Source organism: Salvia hispanica, chromosome 3, assembly GCF_029641045.1.
Source record: "Salvia hispanica isolate PSC_SH4W2 chromosome 3, Shi_PSC_v1, whole genome shotgun sequence".
NCBI classification, from domain to species: domain Eukaryota; kingdom Viridiplantae; phylum Streptophyta; class Magnoliopsida; order Lamiales; family Lamiaceae; genus Salvia; species Salvia hispanica.
Window position 1 is genome coordinate 40,618,008 of NC_142694.1, and position 27,942 is coordinate 40,645,949.

At 34.1% G+C, this 27,942-nt stretch overlaps 2 protein-coding genes and 1 long non-coding RNA gene across 3 annotated transcripts; 1 reads left to right on the forward strand and 2 right to left on the reverse strand.

Moving 5' to 3' along the window:
- Nucleotides 1-1,135: 1,135 nt before the first annotated feature.
- Nucleotides 1,136-2,279, reverse strand: LOC148930785 (uncharacterized). The gene is made up of 3 exons (XR_016136493.1): nt 2,133-2,279; nt 1,872-1,934; nt 1,136-1,345 (listed from the first exon to the last, which is right to left on the reverse strand). It is a non-coding gene; the product is annotated as an uncharacterized LOC148930785 (long non-coding RNA).
- Nucleotides 2,280-21,036: 18,757 nt separating this feature from the next.
- LOC125209992 (uncharacterized) lies at nt 21,037-24,137 on the forward strand. Its single transcript, XM_048109572.2, has 2 exons — nt 21,037-23,487; nt 23,552-24,137. The coding sequence occupies exons 1-2, from the start codon at nt 21,147-21,149 to the stop codon at nt 23,923-23,925; spliced, it is 2,715 nt and encodes a 904-aa protein (XP_047965529.1). The 5' UTR covers nt 21,037-21,146; the 3' UTR covers nt 23,926-24,137.
- Nucleotides 24,138-24,440: 303 nt separating this feature from the next.
- On the reverse strand, nt 24,441-25,366 carry LOC125210906 (small ribosomal subunit protein eS27y-like). Its single transcript, XM_048110537.2, has 4 exons — nt 25,222-25,366; nt 25,000-25,101; nt 24,887-24,915; nt 24,441-24,741 (listed from the first exon to the last, which is right to left on the reverse strand). Exons 1-4 carry the CDS (start codon nt 25,222-25,224, stop codon nt 24,615-24,617), a joined length of 261 nt encoding a protein of 86 aa, XP_047966494.1. The 5' UTR covers nt 25,225-25,366; the 3' UTR covers nt 24,441-24,614.
- Between the last annotated feature and the right edge of the window lie 2,576 nt (nt 25,367-27,942).

The window sequence follows — 27,942 nt, forward strand, 5'->3', positions numbered from 1 at the left end:
TCCTATTATGACCTATTATCATTCTAAATCCAGTAGATGGAAACTTGTCTTTACTTCATCGTTAGTTTTTATGTGTGTTCTGATTATGAATTATTTCAGATTTAAATAGACCAGAATGCCCTATAGAGCATAAACCTTTTGTTGGCCGTAGCTTCCCCACATTGGACAACGCCATTGAGTTCTACGAGAACTATGGGCGCCGTGTCGATTTTGACACAAGGAAGAACGGTTCAAAGAAGGTTGATGATCTCACCATATGGTTTTACATGGTGTGTAACAGAGAAGGTGAACATAAATTTAGCGATGAACAACCCAAACGACGACGTAAATCGAAAAAATGTGGATGTAATGCTCGGGTTGCATTCAAATTCGATTCTTACCGTGGTTATGTCATTCAACACTTGAACGAAAAACACAACCACCCCATGATTTTGGTACAACACCAGAAGTTCATGAGATTAAATCGTCAACTTGATCCAGTACACCAAAAATTTATTACGGATTGTGCTGGTGCTAATATTGGTCCTTCACCCACTTTCAAGCTGTTGACTGAATTGATGTTTGGGCTATTGTTTGTGTATTCTTCGGCCATATTAATATTGGGTTTTTTTAATATGTCAAAAACATGAGAATAATCTTGTGTTTTACTTCAGTTTGTTTGGTACGAACATTTCGATCAGGTCTGTATGACGCATTCTGGTACTCTTAGTATTATATAATGACCCGAATATTGGTTTATTATGATACAAATTAACCAAAACAAGTCTATGACCCAAATATTCATTTATTATGACCCAATGTATGAAGTAATTTTCATCATATGGTATTTCGACTACAAGAAACAAGAGGAAAGCATTACAAACATTGCGACATATAATCGTGTATTTAACTTCAATTTGTTTGATACGAACATTTTGATCAGATTTGCATGACGCATTCTGGTACTCCTTAGTGTTATATAATGACCAGAATGTTGGTTTATTATGACACAAATTAACCATACGATGCTATGACCCAAATATTCATTTATTATGACTCAAATATTCTAACACGCATAGAGTATGACATAAAAAAGAGCTTGTTTGGCACTAGTATTCATATATAAATTGAAGAAACAATAACATCTGACGCCACTTCTAAAACACCATCCAAATATGTAAAGCTAAACTGTTTAAACATCCTTAATTTAAAACAGTGGTAAACTAAAAAAAAAATGAAACAAAGTTCCAGTCTTTTTATTTATGACATATAGCAATTGCTTAAGATATGTAGTTTGCTATCATTTTTCAACATTGATCTCCGCATTCTTGTAAGTCAGCTGCATCAACATTCTCTACCACAGTACCTGTACATATAAATGAAGTCATTCTTAGTCTTTGAAGGCATATAGAAAGCATGACCTAAAATGATCTAAAAATGACATCCGTATTTTTCAAACCCGTACTTTTAATTTACATAGGTCCTGTTTAGACAACACGGAGGTCAATTTTAATATGCTTTTTATGTTATGATATTAAGCATACCCTAAAATGATGTTAACAAAAACTAACAATGACTTAAAAAACTAGAAATTTTATCGAATAACCTCAAACAATCCATAACACTAAACTCTGTTCATATCAATTTTTAAAAAAAAATATTGCAACAATCAATGTTTCTGAACTATGACACAAAACAGTCAAAGCTATGACCTCATTCATTATTTGTGTAGATTAGCACATTAACCTTTAACAGCCTTTGAAACATCCACTACGACAGTCTGAGTATGTAATCCTAAGTTGAACTCAATTTGTAGACAAAATTCATTGTTTCAGTGTAGAAAACCATAATAACCTACTACATAATAATAACCTAAAAAATAACACATTAACCTTGTTTTGGGTCATCTCTTCCAGCAGCCTTTACATTTGACGCGTGTAGAATAGTTGCAGTCGCTGTTCAGGAAGACAAACATCAACACGAAAAGATTTGTCATATGAAAATTCAAATATAATCCGAACAAAAATAACCCAAATATTTTAGACAACATACAAATTTTCGTTGTTGCTTTTGGCGGTACCAACACAAAAGAACGCTGTGTCAATTCAGATTGCTCATTCTAAAAAACTAGGGATTTAGAAATCCTTGCTAACCTTTTCCGTCATCCTTCGCTGCTCCAGCCAAGCGTGTATTCACCATTACTGAAGAATCGTCGGCGATGAGGATTTTGGTTTATTGGAGAAGCGAGAGAAGAGTGGTTTAGGTTTTGGGTCTCTGATTTTGGGATTTAATCCGTTTGATTTGGGGGATTTCAATAAATGAGTGATTTTAGCATGTGCAGTAAACACTCCCATTAAATCCGCACACTAAAAATGGTCATGACGGTTCCACTTATTTATTCTACCGAAAATACCCTTCACATGACGCATTTTGCTTTTATTATGACTCAAACGAAATAATTTAAACAACAAATCGTGGCCACTCACATATGGATCTGACGGTTGGTAATTGGTCTGTATTTTGGTACTTAGGCCCTTCTTTTGATAGATTAAAACCCTATATATATATATATATATATATAGGGTAGTGATAAAATGCAAACTTATATATGGTACAAACTCAAAACTCCTCAACACAGCTTCAATACTGTTTCAATACAATATCAACACAGGTGTAAAATTTCAAGATTTTAATGTCAACACAGTATCAACACAATATCAACACAGCATCAATCATTGACTACCGTTGAAATTCTGTTGACATTTTCCTGTTGATGCTTTTTTGTGATCTGTTGACATTTTTCAATGGTCTAGATCATAGTTTTGAGTTTGTACAATATTTAGAGTTTTCATTTGATCACATTCCTATATATATATATATATATATATATATATATATATATATATATAGGGATGTATTCAGGTCAGAACGCTAAGTATAAGTAAAACTCAAAACACTTGCAGTCCATTGGATCTTATGATCTAACGGTTAGATTAATGCCACGTGTCATCTAATGATGGTATATTATGACACAAATTAACCTAACAATGCTATGACATAGTTATTCATTTAATTACTAATTATCATTAAAGGCCAATTTTTTCAATCTCTCATTTCGTTAGTTATGGTAAGTCCTATGATATTGCTATTTCCTCTATTCACTAACTAATTGTCAGCGTGACTTTCCAGTAAACAATCCTTAATTTCTCTCTTTCATATCTTCCATGAAGATTTATAACGATCTTCATTTCATTTTCCATTCTAATTAGTTTCCAGTTTGTTCTTCTTCTTTTTCTTCACGGACTTTGAGTTTGCATTCCACAATTTCAAAGTGACTTCAGTTTAATTTTTTTTTTGAGTCCATTTTATTTGCACTGGCAAATTGTTTGAAATTACTCATATTCGTGTGCAGATTTGTAGTTTAATGTCATGACTCGATATTGGATTATTATGACTCAATTTACACATATTTTTCCATGACTTAAATTTCAGTCTAGTATGACCCAAAAGAATACGTGATGTTTTGGGTCAACCGGCAAAGTAATCTTTTATTTAGTAGTTTTATGTCATGACTCGTATATTCCATTATTATGACCCTGTTTACCCATACGTTTCCATGACTCGAATATCCGTTTAGTACGGCCCAAAAGCTGAATTGTATTGTGTTATTGTTTGTGTATTCTTTGGTCGTGCTTATATTTGGATTTTTTATTATGTTACAACCATGAGAAGAATAGTGTATTTGTTTTTTACAATATGTTCAACACATGAAAATATTCTTCGATCGTACTTATATTAAGTTTGTTTGAAACGAACAGCTCAATCAAATTTTATGAGGCATTCTTGTACTCAGTAGTATTATGTCATGCCTCGAATGTTGGTATATTATGACACAAATTAACCTAACAATGCTATGACATAGTTATTCATTTATTATGACACAATGTATCGAGTAATTCTCATCACATGAATTGTTCATGTTTTTCTCACCTTAAAGATAAAATAACATATATTAACAATGACATCCAACCGACAGATAAACATGTTTTGAAAAAATAGAATTGTAGGCTCCAAACATCGATTCAATAAAATAGTGGCAATCTATAAAGAAATGAACGAAATGTTTCAGAAGCTTTAGGTATGACATAACCATTGTTTAAGAAACGTAGTTTGCTATCATCCTTTCTACGTTGATCTTTTTTTTTCTTGCTCTCCTTTGCATAATGCTTGGACGCCAACTCTTTATTCAGTAATGCGCTATGACTATTTCTTGCCAGCATCAACACACGATTGTATTTTGCTCTTAGATACTGAAACACACCTTTGTTTTTAGTCGATAGTCCACAATTCCATTGACCTTCTCTTTCACCCATGTATACTGAGCAAATAAATACCGTTGTCATCACTATTACCTGTCGTTCTCCAACTCATCCTCAACCTCTGAAATAGGAACGTTGATCATTGTTTTGCAATGATTGTGACAACCAATCATGGTTAAATACTTACAAAAGAACGTCCTATGCAAGACATGCACTGTGTCAGTATAAATAACATTTAAGTAGTTCTGTGAGGACTAATGTGTCACACATATCAATGTCTCTGGGACACGACCGTAGATGAATGACACAAATCCTACACAAGTATGACAATATTATTATATGGCACACAAACTGTAGTGCATCAATTTCTTGAATCATAGTGGAATAAGCATTAAAATTTCTCAAGTTTGCAACTAACTAATACATTTTACAGATATTATATGATTCAAATGTTATATACACATATCTTACACAAATATGACATTTATATTACCACATCACAGACACAATTAATTACATTCAAAGTCATTAAAATAAAATAAAGAAGCACAACTCAACTCAATAGTGAGAATACACAGCAGAGGGAGGAATATGTGACATGTTCCATCTGAATATTGTATATTTCAGCCTTGTCGTTGGTCATGTTGATGAATTATTTACACACTCCCTTAGTATGAACATAATGTTCAATGTGGTTAAGAATGACATAAGAGTGGACATTTGATGACATGTTCCAACTTTATTATGAGGTGCAATATCAGTACCATTAACAGTGGTTGTATGAGACATTGTTGTACTCAGTAGTTTATGTCATGACTCAAATAATGAATTATTATGACCTTGATTACCCATACTTTAGCATGACTCATGTATCCGGTTATTATGACCCCAAAGCACTAATGGTGTGCACTGTGTGTAAAAATGACATCCCAGTGGACAATCTATGACATGTTCGACCTAATTTACTTAGATAAGAATAAATTCCACCGAGTCAAACAAACCAATGTAAATGTTTAACCTTTTGCAGCATGTTTTAAGTTTCCAGCCCCTTCCTTCCCAATGGCAGAGGTTTCTACTTCCCCAATGACTGCATCTGTATAATAAAACAATGTTAATATTAATAGGTGACGTCATAAAACAACAATTGTGTAATAGAGATATCATATCAATCACAACAAGTTATGATTTGTGTTAAAAGTAAGTACCTTTTCTAGAAATGGAAATATCTTCACCTATTTCTTTATCTTTTTCTCCTTCAGCAACCATATTTGGAGGTGGTACTATATCTGAGAGATTATCAACTTAGTTTCTCAAAAAGGACAGTTACATAAAGTAAATAGATATAACTTTAACCTTGTTAAAATGACCACCGACTCAACAAACTATTATATGTTCCCACTTAATTATGTACTAACAATTATATTCCAAAGTGTCAAACCAATAAATTCATAGTTACAACCTTTCTCCGCATTGTTTGCACTTGCTGTCGGATCTATCCCTTTCGTGTTCCCCTCCAAACTCGCTGCATAAAAACAATGTTAATACTGCGGCGTACTCGTCAATAAACATCAATTGTGTAGTTGAGATACAGTCACAAGCATATCAGGTTATGATTTATGTTTACTGGCCTTTTTCATAATTCGTTAAATCCTTTGCATTTCCTATCCCTTTTTCACTGTGTGCAGAATATTCTTTTGTAGTGCTGTACATGAAGCATCAACAATTTAGTGTTTAACATTTACACAAACAAATAATAATAGTATGACCTATTTTCCATCAATTATATCTCATATTTGTCCTTTTACAATAGTATATCACATTTCACTTAACTCATTCTTCAAAAAACAGAGGTACAAAATGAGAATAGGTATATGTTGAACCAAGATACCAAATCGAGAAGTTCAGTCGAACATGTAACAGAGCGGATTAAGAAAAAACCAGCGAACAAAAAACAGAGTGCCGAAAAAGAATTAAAACTTCATTACTTCATATAATAACCCAGACAATGTAGTCGACATACCTTTGTGGTTTCTAGGTTTTGGCGGTGCCTTCTTCTTCACATTAGTTCGTTGATAGACTAGGTCACAGCCAACAAATGGAATTGAAATTTGGGTCAGATTTGAGTTGGGTTTCGGTGAAATTGAAAAATAAACAAAACATACAAACCTTTTCCGTCATGGTTGAAAAATACACTCCAGACGATCTTGAAGACGATTTTGATGCCCAGACGATCCCTTCTTCGGCGAATCAGTTGTTAGAGCTTTCTAGGGTTTCGACGAATCTGATGCCAAGATGATTTGGGTGATTTTTAGTGAAGTTTGTAGGGTTTGCGGATTTTGTGGTGGTATTTGGGTGAGAGAGAGGAATTGAATGGCGCGGGAACCGAAGAATCCACTTAATAACGTGTGGATTAATGATCCCAATTAATCTGCTCTTGAAAAACGGAAAGGGCAGATCATTGTATTTTCCATTCCTAAATTACCCTTACATGACATAACTCACTCTTATTATGACCCACAGAAAATGTTGAAAAAGCCAGATCGTTACCGTTCATTTCCAGATCTTACGGTCCATGTTTAGTCTGTATTTCTGTATTCCTAAATCTCATCCTAACAAGACCCTATATATATATATATATATATATATATATATATAGGGAGATGATCAAAATAAGAATGCATTTAAACCCAGAAATGCAGCCCAAATCCTGGCCCTGGGATTAGATGATCTAATGGTCAATAATCAACCCAAAACACGGAAGGTCATAATTAAGTAGTTTTAGGTCATATTATAATATTTGAGTTTATGTCATGTTAAGATCATTTTAGGTCATGCTTTGTTAGCATGACCTAATAATAAACTATAGGGTTTTGATCTATGAAGACCAGTTTTAAATACAGAAACGCAGAACACAGTCATACGTAGGGCATTTTTAGGTCATAGTTAGTTTATTATTAGGTCATGCTAACAAAGCATGACCTAAAATGATCTTAACATGACATAAACTCAAATATTACAATATGACCTAAAACTACTTAATTATGACCTTCCGTGTTTTGGGTTAATTATTGACCCTTAGATCATCTAATCCCAGGGCCAAGATTTGGGCTGCATTTCTGGGTTTAAATGCATTCTTATTTTGATCATCTCCCTATAGGGTCTTGTTAGGATGAGATTTTTGGGCATAATTGAAAAATGAGATGCAATCTCAGCCACTAATTCACAAGATTAATTTAATGTCAACAACTATTACATTATGTCAACAAGGGGGTATAATTGTCTTTTCATTAATAATGTAGAGGACAAAAATAAAATACATTTGAAATCATTTTCTAAAGTCTTCAACATTCAAATCTTCAAATCTTCAACATTCAAATCTTCAAATCTTCAATTCTTCAACATTCAAATCTTCAAATCTTCAAATCTTCTTCAACATTCAAATCTTCAAATCTTCAACATTCAAAACTTCAACATTCATATCTTCAAATCTTCAAATCTTCAACATTCAAATCTTCAAATCGTTAAATCTTCAATTCTTCAACATTCAAATCTTCAAATCTTCTTCAACATTCAAATCTTCAAATCTTCAACATTCAAATCTTCAAATCTTCAATTCTTCAATTCTTCAACATTCAAATCTTCAAATCTTCTTCAACATTCAAATCTTCAAATCTTCAACATTCATATCTTCAAATCTTCAACATTCAAATCTTCAAATCTTTAAATCTTCAATTCTTCAACATTCAAATCTTCAAATCTTCTTCAACATTCAAATCTTCAAATCTTCAAATCTTCAACATTCAAATCTTCAATATCAATATCGAATGTCAACAACTCATATTAAAATGTCAACAACTAACAAATAATGCTTACAGTTCACATATCAATACCGAGAATATCGAATGTCAACAACTCATATTAAAATGTCAACAACTAACAAATAACAATTACAATTCACATATCAATACCGAGAATATCGAATGTCAACAACTCGTATTAAAATGTCAACAACTAACAAATAATACTTATAATTCACATATCAATACCAAGAATATCGAATGTCAACAACTAGTATTAAAATGTCAACAACTAACAAATAACACTTACAATTCACATATCAATACCGAGAATATCGAATGTCAACAACTCGTATTAAAATGTCAACAACTAACAAATAACACTTACTATTCACATATCAATACCGAGAATATCGAATGTCAACAACTCGTATAAAAATGTCAACAACTAACAAATAACACTTACTATTCACATATCAATACCGAGAACATCGAATGTCAACAACTCGTATTAAAATGTCAACAACTAACAAATAATACTTATAATTCACTTATCAACTACGATGTCAACAACAAACATTATTTATGTCAACTACGATGTCAACAGCAAACATTATTCATGTCAACTACGATGTCAACAACAAACGTTATTTATGTCAAATATTATGTCAACAGCAACATTTTACAAATAATTAATGTCAATAACAAATATTTTCATGTCAACGACCTATATTATTTATGTGAACAACAACGTTCTACATATAATTCATGTCAACAACAATGTTTTATATATAATTTATGTCAACAGTAAAATTTATGCCAACCACCTATATAATTCATGTCAACAACAAACTTTATTTATGTCAACTATTATGTCAACAATAACATTTTACAAATAATTAATGTCAACAGCAAATATTTTCATGTCAACGACGTATATTATTTATGTCAACAACAACGTCTTACATATAATTTATGCCAACGACCTATATAATTCATGTCAACAACAAACGTTATTATGTCAACGAGCTATATAATTATGTAAAAAATAAACATCTTTATGTCAACAACTTATATAATTTATGTCAACAATAATATTTTAGGCAATATCACAAACACCTTATATACACAACTCAAAAAAATCTGAATTGAACCGAATATGCAGTGTACTCCTATGTACGCCTATTTCTCCTACGAATTGAACCTTCAGTCATAGGCAAATACAACGAGATTTATCGAAATTCGAACAACTGCATAAAAAAATTCAATTCAGCCAAATATGTGTATAGTTGACATGAATTTGTGTATGTGGTTGACATTAGTTAACATTAAAAAAAGGGAGATAGTTAAATCGTAAATCTAACTCTTAGCAACTAATTTCCAATTGGGGAATATCACCAAACACCTAGAGTGCATTATGATTAAGCTTGATTCTCCAATCAAATCCAATCCAATTCCTCCCGACTGTCATCACCAAATCAAACCCAATCCAATTCCTCCCCACTACCATCACCAAATCACAGATCAAATAAAGCGGTTGGAGATGCAGGAGAACGGAGTCAATGCAGACGCGGCGGAGGATTTCGCCGGTGACGGCAGATGCGGCGAGAAGTCAGGGTACTTGACGGCGGGGACAGCGGCAGAGCATAGAGGGAGGTCAAAATCGGAGCATAAAATCTGCAAAAATACACTAATTCTAACTAATTAAATAATTGCAACAACACTAAATTAGTAAATTAAAAATTGATTTCATTGAGGATTTGCGATTAAGTGGAATTCAATTTTGAAAAATCTGAATATTACCTAGCGGCGTTGAGAGAGAATAGTTTCTGCGGCTGTTTATGCCTAAGCGTGTGCAAATCGCCACCGACGCAGAACTCCATAACGACGCAGGAGAAATTCGAAGCTTCGAATTCGGCGAAAAGTGTAGGGAGAAACGGATGATCGATGAGGCGCATGATCTTCCTCTCTATCTCCGCTCTCTGCGTCTTCTTCTTCAACACGAGAACGTCGTTGTCCACCACCTTCATCGCGTAGAGGCGGCCGTCGTCCGCCGCGCCGCGGAGGCGGCAGAGGTAGAGGTGGCCGATGTCGCCACTGCCGATCTGGCGCACGAGACTGAAATCACGGAACGTGAGGTTCGATTTCAGGCGGATCGCCTGGAACAAGGAGTCCGATGATCGGTGCGGTTTCATCATCGTCACTTGATCAGGCGAGCTCGGCGGAAGCTTGAAGGAGAAGCGACTGAAGCTGGTGCAGTGGCTTAGAGTGGCTTTTTAAAATTACCAGAAATTACTATTCTGCCCTTTCATATTAAATTAATCTAAAATTATTTTTTATGTGGCAAAATCTGGACCACTCATTTAATAAAAATGAGTGGCTGATATTGCATCTCATTTCTCAATTAGCATAAAAAATCTCAATTAATCACAATCCTATATATATATATATATATATATATATATATATATATATTCAATTTATAATTACTCTATTTGCTTGTTTCAAGGATTTGGTATCTACTAATGAACTTTTAGTTTCTAAAGTTGTACTCCCTCCGTCCCACGTTATTTGAGGCATTTTTTTTCAGCAAGGATTTAAGAAAGTTGTGTCTGGTGAGTTAAATAAAGTAAAATAAAGTAGATAACAGAATAAAGTAAGAAAGAATAAGGTAAAAAAAAGAATAAAGTAGGTATGATTAAATATTTTATTTCAGTCAAAAAGAGAAATGACTCAAGTAACTTGGAACAACTCAAAATGAAATACGGCTCAAGTAACTTGGGACGGAAGGAGTTTGTATATGGCAAATAATTAACTTTAAAGATATTAATGACTTTTCTTTTTAGGATTAGTAGATGTTAATTGAGTAGTATTTATGCTTGCTTCAAGGTTTTGGTATCTACTAATGGATTTTTAATTTCTAAAGTAAGTAAAATATATGGCAAATAAAAAATTTAAAGATATATTCTATTATGATTAGTTGACATCAAGTGAGATAAATGATGAATCAATCTAGTGTTAGCACTTCTTCTACCTCAGCAATTCTTTTATTTTTTTTATTTGTTGATTTTGGGTTGGTCTCTAAGTCTGACCCATCTAAAAATGTGGGTTTGTTGATTAAATTGAGCTCTAAGACATTTTGTCAATTCAATACCAGACTCATTAGCTAACCTACTCAGTCTAATATATACAAGATCGGTCCAAATAAGAATCACAATTTCATCTAATTTAAAATAGTCTTAAGTATATTAATTTGTCTTAAATTTTACTACTCAATTTTAATAAAATTCCTCTTTACAATTATATTTTTTCTTAAAAAATTGTAATAAAACGAATTTAAATATATATTTATTTAATAAATAATAATGAGGAATTTCGTGTAATTCTAAAATTATCGAATGGATATATATTTGAACTAAAAACGAAAATATAAATTATTATATTTATTTTAATCCTCCAAATTTAGTTATTTTAGCATTATAAATTAAAAAGTACATGAGAAATTAAAAAGTGCATAAAAGAAAATTTTCTGTGCAACTCGCCCGGTCTAGCGGAGCTCACTTACTAAGAGGCTTGAGCCAGACTATAGCTATATTCTTTAGGGGAAAAAACCAACCCAATCTAGCCCACTATATATGGACATGGGTTCGGCCCACCCAGCGTATTTGACAATGTTGTGCTTAGTTGATTGAGCGCCTTGTTCACACACTCTCCAATGTTTTTTTTTCTTCTTTCAGGGAGTCCACCATACAATCCAAAATATCTTTATTGAGAAATCAAGGTGTTGCTCTATATTTAAGACTCACTAATCATTAAATACTGTAAGAAAGCCAACATGAACTCAACAAGTTAAACTTTTATAATTAGTAATTAAATTTTACCATGAAATTAGTATCCTTTCTCAAATATTGCATGAAGTTCCAAAATGCATATAGTCCGGAGAGCAACCTTGATTTGGAAATGAGTATAGGAGTAATATTTACTGAGGCGAAGAAAATAGTAAAATAAATTATAGATAGGGTTTGGAAATTGGGCAAAGTTGGGTTACATGAAATGAGTAGCCTTATAAGTCAAGCGAATAATTAGTTGACGCCCATTTATTACAAAGACTCAAATTTCAATTATTAATGTACCTAAAGTTTGTAAAACGTGTTTTACCGATAGCTAGATTGATAATTGATACGTATATTTATTAACGTGTGGCCTGAGGCTGCAAGTCAAGTTCAACAATCATAATTCATTCTCTTGAATTTTATATAAGTAGTACTGTACATAGATTTCCAACTCATAGATCTGAACTTTTAGTTTAAGTTATAGTACATTATAGTATGTGTAGGTGTTTGAATATATATATCAAGTTAATAACTATATGTACTGCATAATCTACTAGTGTTAAAGGTTGTCATCATTCTAAATTTCGGTTGTCATCATTCTAAATTTCTAATAGAAAGTAGTCCCGATAAAGAGTTAGAACTTAATATGAAAGGAAAACAAAACCTCCAAATGCTTTTATTCATTCAAAAACTGATAAGTTAGACCCAAGGTCAAGGAAGGGTGATCTTGTTAGCTATCTTGTTGGTGTTAAGGGTTATAGGGTGTGGGTTAGGGATGAACCTGGTTTCAAGGTTGTGGTCAGTAGGGATGTCATCTTCAATGAAGAAGACTTCCCTTGTGTTGTTCCCAGGTTCCCTGCTTCTCCATCCTCAGAAGGTGAACCTCTTAGTGAGGTGGAGCAATCTGAGGAGAGGTCCTCAAGTGAGGTGGAGTCCCAGGGCAGTGATGCTTCCACTGAGGTGGAGCAGGTGTGGAACTCTTCCCCTATCAACCCAGATCCTATACCCCCTGAGCCTCTGGAAAACCAAGACCCTGACCATGAAAATGTTTTTGATGGTGAGCCACAACCCAATAATAATCCAGATTTACACAATTATCAATTAACCAGGGATAGAGTAAGAAGGGTTGGTAAACCCCCTGATAGATTTGGTTCTTTTGTGAATTTAGTTGCCCTAGCTTTTAATGTGTTTGAATCTGATGGAAATGAGCCTCAATCCATTAAGTATGCTCAAAGGTCCAAGTTTTGGGATTTGTGGTTTAAAGCTATGCAAGAAGAAATCCACTCTCTGTTTGTCAATAATACTTGGATCCTTGTGCCTCTGCCCCCTGGTGCCTCTGTAGTTGATTGCAGGTGGCTGTTTAAATTGAAAGATGAGATTGAGGGGTTGAGGTACAAGGCTAGGTTCGTTGTCAAAGGTTTTGCTTAGCAAGAGGGGATAGTATACAGAATTTTTTGCTCCTGTGGTTAAGTTTACTACTGTAAGAGTGATGCTTGCCTTATGTACTCATTTTAATTGGGAATTAAAGCAAATGGATGTCAAAACTGTTTTTCTTCATGGTGATTTGGATAAACCCATTTACATGAAACAACCAGAGGGTTTTGTGGATCCTAACTTTCCCAATCATGTGTGTTTGCTTGAGAAGGCTCTGTATGGTCTTAAACAATCTCCTAGGCAGTGGAATATCAAGTTCAATGCATGCATGCAGAAATTAGGTTTTGTTAGGAGTACCTTTGATGCTTGTTTATATGTGAAAAACCTTGATAAAGTGCATGTGTTCTTGCTGCTGTATGTGGATGATATGCTTATTATGGGTCCTTGCATTAAGTCTATTAAACATGTGCAAAGTGCTTTATGTGAAAATTTTGACATGAAAGATCTTGGTGATGCTAAAAAGATTTTGGGTATCAATATCCTTAGGGATAGAAAGTCCTCTTCTCTGGTCCTTCATCAGGAACCTTATGTGCAAAAAATTCTTGAAAAGTTTAATATGCTTAGTGCTAAAATTGCTTCTATTCCTTTAGCTGCTCATTTTATGCTGAGTAAGGACCTTTGTCCTTCAACTGAATCTGAGGTTAAAGCTATGCAAAAGGTCCCTTATTCTAATGCTATTGGCTTTGTGATGTATCTTATAGTTAGTACTAGGCCTGATATTGCCTATGTTGTTTCTTGCTTGAGTAGATACATGTCTAACCCTGGGCCAGTGCATTGGGAGGCTCTCAAATGGTTGCTTAGATACCTGAAAAATACTTCTAAGTATGGTTTGTGTTTTTCTAAGCATGATCAAGGTGTTGAGTTGTGTGGTTTTGTTGATTCTAACTATGCAAATGATAAGGATAAGAGGAAGTCCACAACTTCCTATGTGTTTCAGGTTTGCAGGTCTTGTGTTAGTTGGAAATCACAACTACAACACATTGTAGCTCTGTCTACAACAGACTCAGAGTATATAGCCATTACAGAGGCTATGAAGGAGGCAATCTGGTTAAAGGGAGTTCTCTCTGAACTCAATTTTATTAAGTCTGCTCCTGTGTTATACTCTGATAGTCAGTCTGCCATTCAACTTTGTAAAAACCCTGTTTTCCATGTTAAAACTAAACATATAGATGTTAGGTTCCATTTTATTAGGGATGTTGTGGGAAAATGTGAAGTTCTTTTACAAAAGGTGCATACTGATTATAACCCTGCTGATATGGGTACTAAATGTCTTTCTGTGGATAAGTTGTTGTCATGCATCAAAAAATTGCACTTTGATTTTGGTTGAGCATGTGCATTGCATGTCCCGGGGGAAAGACCTTGTTGACTCTCTGAAGTCACAAGGCAAGCTAAGTCATACAAAACTAATTGGTTTATCATCTGGTGTTTTGTTAGGCAACCTGGCATCTTCTATCTAATGAACATTTTGTTCTTTGGTGATAGGAATGCCTTGTAGGCAATGATGAAGCAGCAGTAGACCAAGGCTCTCCCCTGTTTCTCCAGAAGTAGTCCAAAGGTAGAGAATGTTGAATATTGGACTCCTTGCTTTGGACTTCCATTATTAATTGGTTGGGCTAGTCTTTGTTGAGCCCATATGATTAATTGTTGGCCCAAATTAAGTCCGGCCCGTTTACTTATCTAGAGCCGCTGGATGAGAGCCATGTGGCAACTCCACACGGATCGTGCACGGCAGCCATCGGATGCGAGATGTGTTTGTTAAGTGAGAGAGTGCCCTTTGGCTTCATTCATTCAATTCTTCGACCTCTCTCTCTCTGCTCTCAGAAACCGCCTTCTCTCTTCCTTCTCTCTAAGATTCCGGCGAATCTAGCCGGAGTTCCCCTTCGAGCTTTCTGTTCCACCGATGATTCTCAGTTCCTAAAGGATCTACCGGTGTAGATTGAGTGTTAGGCAACTTCTTCGGTTTCCTTCTCTTTCTAGGGTTTGGTCTTTCGTCTGTGACCAATCGTGAAGTGCTTGGAGTGTCTTGTGAAGGTTCTTGTGTTCGCGGTGAAGTTCTGAGTTGTGCGTGCTAGTCCGTGTGTGAGAAGGCCGTGGTGATCGTTGACCGGTGAGATCTCTGGTTTTGAGTTCGTTCAACGGTGTTCTCCTTTGTGACTTGCTGTGAGGATTGGGGAGGTCTGAGGCCTAGTGCAATCACTACTGTGACCTGAGCCACTCGTGGCCCGATGCTTGGTTTTAGTCCTTTCTTGTGGTTTAGATCCTTCGGGATCATTTCTTGTGTGACTAATCTTCTTACTAAGTGTGCAGGTACTATCGGAAGTGATGGGATCTCAAGACCAGAGGAGTGCTTGAGATTAGTCTAGTGTTCCTGATTGTAACCATTGTACTTAGTGTGTAATCGTGATACCACTGTTGTATTGGCTTGTACCATCTGAGATTAGCCATCTCAGAACCAATCAATAAAAGAGGTCCTGGTAATTAGCGAACCCCGAGTGGTCTGATCCCTACAATACCCTTGTTGGGCCAAAACATCAGCCCGTTTTTTAACTCTGGCCCGCCTAGGCCTGCAAATTTGAGCCACAAATGTACAGTATCTTCCATTTTTTTAAAATCTGCATCGATTCTATTACTGAGAAAAGGGACGCAAGTTTCATTCTTCTCAAATCTTCCAACATACGCCATTTTTGAGTAACTTTTCCTCTCAAGCCCTAGCAGCAAATTCAATTGTGCATCTCACAAACTTCTCAAGTAGGAGTTCATTATATAGCTTTATCCTCTTAATTTTTGTTGCACGCAGTTCACAAATTAGAACACAAATACCTTGCAAAATTTCACATCTTCACCAATTGTAAAAAAAAATTAGAACACAGATAAATTGCAATACTTCACATCTTCACCAACACCCACAATTGTAAACAAAAATTAGAACACAGCTACATTGCAAAATTTCACAAAAGGTTTGACATTGCGCACAAATAAAATCAGCACAAATAAATGGTACAAACAAAATTGAAACATCCTTGTTGAAATGGGTAAGGGCTCGTTACCTTCCAACCACCAATAAGCAAGAGATTTCCTAGTTCTGTTTAAATAGACCCAGCCACAATGCTCCTAGTTCTGTTTGAATAAACCCAGCCACAACGCTTCGGCTACCCTACGAAAAAAAGGAGAGGGAAAAAAGAGAGGGGAGAAAAAAGAGAAAATTCGGAATAAGGGTCTAATTCGCTGACCTTTCGAAATTTGGGACTAATTTCTTTGACCTTTCAGAATATGAGACCGAGGCACGCGAATTCTTCATAATAAGGGTTTTTTCATTTTTTTCTTCTTCTTTTTCCTACTCCCTCCGTCCCAGAGAAGATGTCACACTTGGGAAATGGCACGGTATTTTAGGAGATGTTATTTTGTGTGTTAAATGGTGAGAGAAAATATAATTTTATACTCCCTCCGTCCCGCTTTAGGAGTCCCGGTTGAGTCGGGCACATGTTTTAAGAAAAAAGTGTTTAAGTGTGTAATAAATAAATATTGTATGCATTTTTTATTAATTTATCTCAACCGGGACTCCTAAAGCGGGACGCCCAAAATTAATCAACCGGGACTCCTAAAGCGGGACAGATGGAGTAATTGATGTGAGAAGGAACTTTTTTCAAAAGAGGAAATGTGACATCTTTTGTGGGACAAACTAAAAAGGAAAGTGTGACATCTTTTGTGGGACGGAGGGAGTATTATTTATACTACAAGATATATTAATGGACCAAATTACCCCATACAAATTGAAACACCAATACTTGCGTATCTGATAATTTGAAACTCCAGTTTTGAAACTTCCAGTACCAAACCACGTTCTCATCCTCCTCCTAACCACTTCGCCACATATATTTGAATTTCATTCAAAAATTTTAACTTTTTCACAAATATTCATGTAAATAGAACCACCAAAAATCCAGTTGAGCAACTGGCAATCATTGTTGAAGAGATTCAGGTTAGTGTATTCCCATGTACGAGTTGGGTGCTATATTCTAGTTTTTCCGGTGAGAATATAGCAGGATACGCCGCCACTAAGACTCCGCGGCGGTTTAAAATAGCAAGTGATGAATTCGGCAGTGGTGATACGGCAGCAATAGTGAGGATGAATCTGGGCAAGGCGCACCACATGGAGCTCTGGATATTGTCGATGGGTAGAGCACTAGAAAATGAGATTCATTTTGGTGAATTGATTAACATTATAACAGATGTTGGAGTAGCAAATTATTACCGTACAAATTAAATGCTTAGTATTAAAAAAACTCTTTCTTTATCCCCACAATTTTTTATGAAAACTGTATATTGATCTGTTGCGGTTCTTTATTAGAAAATGGATTCATAATGTGATTGGGAGAAAACAAATAAATTTCTTATTGGTATAAAGTGGTTTGATTAATGAAGGGCTCATATATCAAAAATAGGCTTGTGAAGCTGTAAAATCTTCAGCAGCACCCAACTATCGAGAGAAATTGGGGTTCCAGAATTGGCGTTTCAGATTTATCAGATATATGCTAGAATTGAGGTTTCAAATATTATTGAGGGATAGTTTAGTCCATTAATATATTTTGTGATGGAAATAATAAGAAAAAGAAAAGGAAAAAAGAGAAAAAAATGAAAAAACCCTTATTCCGAAAAATTCGCGTGCTTTGGTCTCATATTCTGAAAGGTCAGCGAAATTAATCTCAAATTTCAAAAGGTCAACGAATTAAGACCCTTATTCCGAAATTTCTCGGGAAGGAAAGGTGGAAAAAGAGAGAGAAAAAAGAGAAGAAAATGAGTTATGCTTTGTACCGAGAATATACATTCAATGCTAAAATAGATTTTTCCTAATATGCTATCAAACAATAACAAAAAAATTGGGTTTGAATTAAATATTGTCTATCAAACGGCCGTCAAAGATAACCAATTTTGGCCCACCGGGCCTCCATTCCTTGATTACTAACTGGGCGCCTTTTTATCCTCCGTAGGGTATTAAAACGGGTCCTTAGTTTACAAACTACTCCCTCCGTCCCAAATTTGGAGTGACATTTTGCCATAAAAGTCCGTCCCACATTTGGAGTAACATTTAGAATTTACCATATTTGCACATAAAATTTTACCCCATTATTCACTAAAATTACACCCAAATGTCATTATCTATATTAAATAAATCAAAACAAAAATAAAAAACCAAAAAGTCAAAGAGGGACCCACCTTCTACCAACTCACTTAATTTATTACACACTCCATCATCTCACTTCATTTATTACACACTCCATCATCTCACTCCACCATCTCATTTCATTTATTACACACTTCACCTCTCACTTCATTCATTACACACTCCACGTCCTTAAAACCCGTGCCATAACTAATTATCACTCCAAATGTGGGACGGAGGGAGTATGTTATTTTACTTAACTTAGACCTATGTACATTGCATTAATATTAAAAAATTATTATAGATGCATGCTTCTAAAAAAAATTTATTAAAATTAGAAGAGCTGTATAAACACAAGATCTTTTAAGTCAACTCTATACTCTTGCTACAAAATTTCCACACTTTCCTAAATCCATAATGTGGAGGTGTTTTATTGTATGACAAGCACTAAGGCTATAGCTATGTTGGTGGAGCACCTTGTTTACACGCATGCTATAGCTATGTTGGTGGAACACCTTGTTTACACGCATGCCAATAATCCAAAATATGTATCTTATTCAAAAATCAACGTCATACTCTATAATAACTAAATGGTAAATAATTATACATCACCTTTTTTGTTCTCGACTATTTTTTCGCTTTTCTCTTTTTTTCATATTTTACCGATTGTTCAGTATAGCTTATGTTATATACAAATGAGACTATTTTTTGTATGGACAGGGAGATTTTAAGAAAGCTAATAATATATAACTCAATAAGTTGGACTTTTTTATTTAAAAAAATATATTATCATCAAAGTGGGTGATTCAATTTGAAAACTATCTTAAAATGAGAATTTATCAGTTGACAACCATATGTTTTGTACTTGTACTTCCAAGTGGCAAGTGATAAGGTATCAACTTATCATTTTAAGTAAATGACATTTCTGAATTGAACCACTCCCTATATCATATCTTTTCTAAACTACAGTACTTCCTTCGTCCATGAAATATTGTCCAAGTTTAATTCGGCGTGGGTTTTAAAAAATGTGGAAAAAAGTAAGTTGAAAAAATTAATGGAATGAGGTCCCGCATTGGGTCATATTCTAATGCTTATAGCACCCTAATCCAAAATTAAGACCAAATCTCTACCTTTAGATTTAAAATGAGTGGATGAGATTAAATCTTACGAATCTCAATAAATAGTAGACAAAATATTAACAAAAGGGTAATATCATCATTATGTTATCATATGATAATTTTCGTGAATATTTTTTTTATATTAACATAGTGTATTACAAATATCAACAATATGATATAAGAATATCAACACTAGTACAAGAAAATATCAACATATATTTATTGAGAGTTTTATATGGTTTTAGTGAGATTTTTACATGGTTTTATTGAGATTTTTTTATGTATTTGTTGATAAAAATCTGGTTATCAACATTTACGAAAACTAAAATAAAAAATATCAAATTTCATCATCCGAACGTCGTCGGAACATATGCAATTGAGATCTCGTTGGATCCTTATAAAATTATCTTTAATTTGATATATTTTTTGGTAAAAAATAATTTAAATCGAGAGGGTTGCGTAAATTTAAAGTTTTAAGATGATTTTAATGAGAGGGAATTGACATTAATACCCTCTAATTTTATTTATTAATTTTCTTAATTAAAAATATAATCCATGTGTCATTATTTCAATCACTAGATCTTCTAATCTAATGGCTAAAATATAGTTTTAGTTTGGAATTGATAATTAGTTAGCAAGTGGTCACTAATAAGGATGAAATATTTGTATGTCAATATTAAAATGTGCAGAAAGAGAAATGCTAGTATTATAAAGTCAGAACAAATAAAAGTGTGATCTAACTTGTTGATCGGGCTGGAATTTGACTTATGTCCAACACTCCGATTTTCAATTATTAAAGTTTGTAGAACATATCTCTAGCACTGTAGATTTATATTTCATCGTTCCAGTTTAAGAAATATTAAACAGTTATGGGATTGAAGTTCTCATCTAAGAAATTATGAGATTGATGTTACATAAATGTCGCCCATAATTTTAAAAATTAGAAGAATTGGTGTATTAATTATGTTTATAGATATTCTCAATAATTATGAGTGCACCTCATAAAATGAGAACTTATAGTTGGTAACTGATATGGCTTGTGTTTTCAACTTATAAGCTTTTAAGTTCTCATTTTAAGATAGTTCTCGATTAAACCGCTTTGCCTAATTCGTATCTTTTCTAGAAAATATTGAAATCTTGCATGAAGTTCCGAAATGAATATAGTCTGGAGAACAACCTTGTCTAAGAATATGAGTGTAATATTTTCTCAGATGAGTATTCAAAATTTGCTTTCGAAATAGAAAAGCGTGTATCTTGCAATATAGGTAGGGTTACAATTTACATGACATGAGTAGAGTTCCAAGTCAAGTCAATGACAATCGATAGCCATTTATTTCCAAGACTCAAATTTCAATTATCAATGTATCTAAAGTATGTAAAACACTCATATATCAGAATAACTATATTCCCTAATTTAGTACTATATATATATATATAATTAGCGTTTGTGACACTTAGAGGTATGCATGAAAAGAATCATTTATACAAACTAGAGAATATAAGCAATGGATGTATTCTTTGTTGTTGTCAACATTATCAGCATATTATTGTTAAGTGATGTAGTTGCAGCAAATGTTTCAGACTCTAGCAGAGAATTGGAGGCGTTGATGGTTTTTGAGTGGCCTCATACTCATATGAAATCCAACTCCACCGTCTGCGAGTGGCAAGGTATCACTTGCGATGATGGTGGCCGCGTTACAGAGATAAGCCTGCAAACTCAAGTAGGATGCACTGCTAATCCTGGCTGTCACGATCTTCGCTATTTGGATCCGCTTGTTTTCACATCTCTCACCAGTATTCATCTCACCGAATGTGGTCTCTATGGACTTATTCCATCACAAATAGGTTACCTATCCAACTTATCTTATCTCAATTTGTCTCATAATCTACTCACTTCTGAGCTACCTCTTTCATTGGCAAATCTGAGTGAAGTACTTGTGCTCGACCTCTCTTCTAATGAGTTTTATGGTGGCATTCCGCCTTACATAGGAAGCTTATCCAACCTAATTCATCTCAATTTGTCTCATAATCGACTCGAAAGTGACCTACCTCTTTCATTAGCAAATCTGAGTGAATTACTTGTGCTCGACCTATCTTCTAATGAGTTTTATGGTGTCATTCCACCTGTCATAGGTAGCTTATCCAAACTTGCTCATCTCGATTTGTCGTACAATCGACTCCAAAGTGAGTTGCCTCTTTCATTGGCAAATCTGAGTGAATTACTTGTGCTCGACCTCTCTTTTAATGAGTTTTATGGTGTCATTCCACCTGACATAGGAAGCTTATCCAAACTTACTCATCTCAATTTGTCTCATAATCGACTCAAAAGTGAGCTACCTCTTTCATTAGCAAATCTAAGTGAGTTACATGTACTTGACATTTCTGATAATTATGATATTAATGGTATCATTCCACCTAACATAGGAAGCTTATCTAAACTTACTCATCTCAATTTGTCATACAATCGACTCCAAAGTGAGGTGCCTTTCATATTGGTAAATCTGAGTGAATTACTTGTGCTCGACCTCTCCTCTAATGAATTTTCTGGTGTCATTCCACCTGACATAGGAAGCCTATCCAAACTTACTCATCTTGATTTGTCATACAATCGACTCCAAAGTGAGCTGCCTCTTTCACTATCAAATCTCACTAACTTAGAGGTGCTTCATATTTCTTTTAATAGCATTTTTGGTTTCATTCCTTCTGGAATAGGGTACCTCCTTCATTTGATTGCTCTTGATTTGAGCAACAATTACATCAATGGCTCTTTGCCCTCTATTATGAGCCAATTAACAAGATTGGAAATCTTGAAATTGGATAGCAATAGGTTGGAAGGTGTTTTTGAAGCAGGAATACACATGCTTCCTTGTATCACAACCATAGGCCTCAGTAGGAATTCTATGTATGGACAGATACCTATTCCGTTTGGAGATGTTCCTAATGCAAAGTTTCTCGATATCAATCTTTCATTGAACCATCTTTTTGGTGAAATCCCTGAATCTGTTTCACGTTTGCATGGAATCGATTTGTCCTTCAATAATTTGGAGGGCCACATTCCACCTGACGTGTGGCTTAGATTTGGGAGAGAATCGTTCCTTGGGAATCTAAATTTACATCTTCCAACTACATCCACAATAGATGTGGAAATTCTTTACTATGTAATCTGTGTGTTTTTAATTTTCTGTGGAATCTATTTCATATTCTCCAAAAGAAGGGAGAAGAAAGCAGCATCAGTCACACCTCATCCCAAACATGGTGACATATTCAACATTTGGAACTTTGATGGAAACATGGCATATCAAGACATCATCCAAGCAACACAAGACTTTGACTTGAGATACTGCATTGGAACTGGAGCATATGGAAGCGTCTACAGAGCTCTACTGCCCTCTGGAAGAGTTGTTGCCGTGAAAAAGCTTCACAGATTTGAAGGAGATAATCCTACCTTTGACTCCTCTTTTAGGAATGAAGCCGAGGTTCTCTCTCAGATTCGCCATCGCCATATTGTCAAGCTTTTTGGATTTTGTATGCACCAACGGAGCATGTTTCTCATCTACAACTACATGGAAAGAGGAAGCCTCTTTAGCGTGTTGAAGTATGATGACGAAGCCGTAGAGCTGACCTGGAAGAAGAGGGTAAATGTGGTGAAGGGCATTGCAAATGCCCTATCTTACATGCATCATGATTGCAGCCCACCTATTCTACACAGAGATGTATCGAGCAACAACATACTCTTGGATTCAGAGTTTGAAGGTTGTTTATCTGATTTTGGGACAGCAAGATTGTTGGATCCAGATTCATCCAATCAAACAGTACTTGTGGGAACTCGGGGCTATATAGCACCAGGTATGCATAATTACATATTTTCAAGTAATTGTATTAATTACGATGACATGTTTGTTGGTTGTAGAGTTGGCCTTCACAATGGTGGTTACAGAAAAATGTGATGTGTATAGCTTCGGAGTTTTGGCATTGGAAGTCATGTTTGGAGACCACCCGGGGGATTTCGTTTTCTCCATGATGATGATGAAGAGATCCACGCAGTTTGCTCAAAACATGATGGTGCAACAACTCATGGACAAGAGGCTATCATCTCCGGATGAAGATGTAAGAGTGTCAAGGGAAGTGGCTGGAGTGGTGAAAACAGCACTGAAATGCATTAGCTCTAATCCAAAGTCGAGGCCGTCAATGAAGGAGGTGGCTCAGGAACTTGCTAAGCATCCACCACGATTGCCAATGCCATTCCGCTCCATATCAGTGCTTCATCTCATGCACTCAGACTGAGCTCACAACTGCCTTAACCGCTTCTTGAATAAAGATTAAATGTTTTGGTGTATGATGCATCTTCGTAATAGTTAAGTAGCTCCACTCTTAACATATTTATTAAACTCCAACTGGAGAGGGATCTTTATTAGTTAAGCAACATGTAGTATTGGTTCCATTGTTGAAAACAACAAAAAGAATTTCTAATAAATGAATCTCTCATCTTCTTAGATGCCAACCCTAGTTGATGGTACTACGTATCTGTGTAATAGTATAAATTGCATGCTTGTATTAAACTCTAAAATCTTGATACACACTTCTTGTCATTGCACCAAGTCATCTAGATGGATATCACAAACATATACAACTAGCTGAGACCAGCAACTACCTAAAGAGCATCTTAACTGAAAGTGCAAATCTTTGAAGACAAGAACCATAAGGCATCAACAAAATAATTGACAGGGCAAGTCTTTGGAGTTTGGAAACAATAACCATAACAATAAGAGGGTAACGGCAAATGTTTCAACCTGACAAAATAAGTGAATGTGAATAAATATCACATAAAAACTGGTCAGTTATAATTTGCCAATGTAACACAATTCAAAACTAGGATAACATAACCTCAAGGAATATGTTCAAGAAGTCTTAAAAGGAGCATTACATGTCAAAAAACATCCAACCAAAAAACCTCATGACTAGGAGTATGTTCTTCAATCACCCTTTTTTCGGAAGGAGCAGCCCTCGGTGAGGCGGGCACGGCCTCCAGTCGGTTGGCAGAGCACCGTCTGGCAGTTTCCGCACACAACAACGGTTTGGGAGTGGCTGAAAACAGTGGTTCTGCAAATACATACACATTTACATACATAAATTAACAGCACACATCAACCAAAACCAAGTATTTTATCATCCACCAACAATTGATTCACAATAATGACAATATCATAATTTGTTTGAACAATCTAATAATATTGAAATAACTTACATGTTGAAGCAGCCCTGGCACTTAACATCCTACAAAATCACAGAAATCCCCAATTAAAATCTAAAAGAAAACAATAAATTTAAAATCGAAAAAAATTAGATGACGATTATTACCATGAAGAATGAGTTTGGGGATTGGACGAGACGCTTGAGCTTGTGCTTCCTCTTCTCGAGCTCAACCGGTGGGTTTAGCAAATCGTAATCATTGGATAGAACCTATCAACAAGCAGCAATTGATTGATTAAAAAGAAAACAACGCAATAATCAAACCAAATAAATCGAAAATTCATTATGAAACGAAAAAAATTCGCAATAGCGCTGAAACGGAGGACGCACCATCTTTGCTGTAGAAAGTGGGATCGCGGCGAGAAACTGGAGAGAGCTTCAAGCAGCTGCGGAGAGTACTAATGGCGAAGATGAAGCTAGGTTTTCGCGATTGAAGTATATATGAATAGATTGGGCCGACGACTGATAATCTTCCTCGGCCTTTATTTTTGTAGGCCCAATTGAAAATTGGATTACGTTTTTTCAAAGGTTTTCATAATTTTAAATGTTTGTAATTGTTAGGAGTATTTAATTTAAAAATTCTTATTTATTGCATGGTTTGATATAGTTTCTTACCATTACTCCGTGATTAATTGTCTTGCTTTGATTGAACTCGAGTATTATTAGATATTTAGATGTAAATGGAAGTATTGGAAAAATTAGTAGAATGTTGTACTTATTTTTGTGTGTTAATTTTATGGAGTAATAAATATGAGCAAAATGAATTAATGAGATAGTGAGATTTATTTATCAAAAATAGTCAAAGATAAATTTATGAAATAATGATAAAATATACTATAAATATATAAAATAAATGAGAAATGAGAAGAAGAGGATAACTTAATAATTTGATTAGACTATCTTTGTCCAGTTTTCAAAGCATATAGCTTAACCTAAAAAAATTGGTTTAATTTTCATGATGTAACTGAGAGAGTAATGTATTAACGGATTGACCTAACCACATATGGTGTTTTTCGGCCTTCCCTTCTGTTGGCCAATTAAAGATTGGAGCATACTTATTTCAAATGTCTTCATAATTTTAAATGATAATCTACTAATAACAAAAATTAGTAATATTTTAAAAAAAAAAAACATTGAAGAATTGATGCGACATGCCTTGAGCTAGTACTATCTCATAATAAAAATCACATTTTATCATTTCAGTCTATCCATAATAAAAGTTACATTTCACTTTTATTATAAAACTAATATATATTATCTAACTTATTCAACTTACTTTTCTTTATATTTATTTAAACCGTGTTCGTATTAAATGTGGCTCATATTATGGGATGGAGGTAGTATTACGAAATTCAATTGTACGATCTAGTTTTTTCTTCTATGAGGTTATGCATATGTTAATTTTAAGATGATTGAAAAAATTAATTTGTAATCCCTCCATCCACGCCTCAAGTTTCCTTTAACGCTCATTTACAGTTAATTGTTTTATTTAATTTTTACTATTATTTTTTATAACGGACTTCATATTTTAGAAACTCATCTCACTCATATAAAAGTAGAATTCACGTCCCACTAACTTTTCTATCAAATTTTCATTACATTTCATAAAATTCGTATCAAGTCAACTTATAGTAGTAACACATAATGGTGGATGGAGGGAGTAGAATATATCCGTCTATTTTATTTCCTCTACACAAATGGGGAATTGAAAACTTTTACGGCAAATATAGATAATTAATTCTTCTTATTCTTAATAGTAACTGATTTTTTATGATATGTAACTAAATAAAACAATTCAACATAATACAATTTTAGTATCAGATTATATAAATAAATCTTACTACTTCTATTTTTGAAAGATTGCCTCTTTTCAAATTATATTTTCTGAGAGATAAGACTGCTTTTAGCAAGTCAAACTATAACAAAAATCTTAGCTATTAAAGTATCTCATTAATCATTGCAAAAGTGTCAACTATTAAATGTTTAATTTACTTTGACTACATTTCATTAATGAGTATCATATGTAATTAAATCATTATATATTCATATTCAATTAATACTATATTATACCTTAAAAAATAATCTTTTTTCTGTTTTTATGAGTTCACCAAAATTAGCTTTATTCTACTCATGAAAATTTTTCATTATTTTTTTCTCATTTACTTTCAAACTTTAAATGCGTTGCTTCTTTCTCGTCTAATTTATCAATCGCATATTAAAATTAGTATCATCCACATTACTATTTTCGTAAATAGTCAAAATATGAAAATAAGATTAATAGTTCATTACTACCTTCATTCAAAATGAATTATATTTTACTATTTTTGAGCCGTTCACCATTAGTAGTCTCAATCTATTAATGGTAATTTTCTTTATTTGAAAATATGGGTCATATTTCCACTAACAATGCTTAAACTAATCTCTCTTATTTCTTTACTAATTTTATACTATTAATATTCGAGCCGTCTACTATTAATACTTCTACAATTTTTTTTCCTCCAATTTTATTTGCACATCTCTTTTACTTTATTAATTGCTCATTATAACTCGTATAGTGCACAGATAAAAATTATTTTTCGTAAAGAGTATAAAAATGATATTAATATTAACTTACTATGAATATATTCTTTCCTATTCTCTAAATGCTTAACATTTTTTTTTCTTTTATCTTTTCCTTACTTTATTAATTTTGCACCAAAATTCGTATTGTCAGTGTTACCATTTCTTCTACTTTTACTCCAATTTTATCTCAACCTATCGTCTAAATTATTGACTGTGCATTATAAATCGTACAGTCAGCCAGATGAGATTATAGTTGCTATGACTATATTCCTTCACATTTCTTTAAATGCATGAGAATCTTACAATAAATGGCTGACTCATTTCAAGTCAAAATTAAAGTCTATTGCCTACCAAATCAAGAATTGACCGTCCCTACAAGAACTCTCTTCCTATATATGCGTGAAGCAGGATTTGTGCTCAGCTTATACTCTGCTTTTTCTTCCTTTCTCTCATTTTGTTTCATGAAAACTCGCCATTACAAAACGCGAT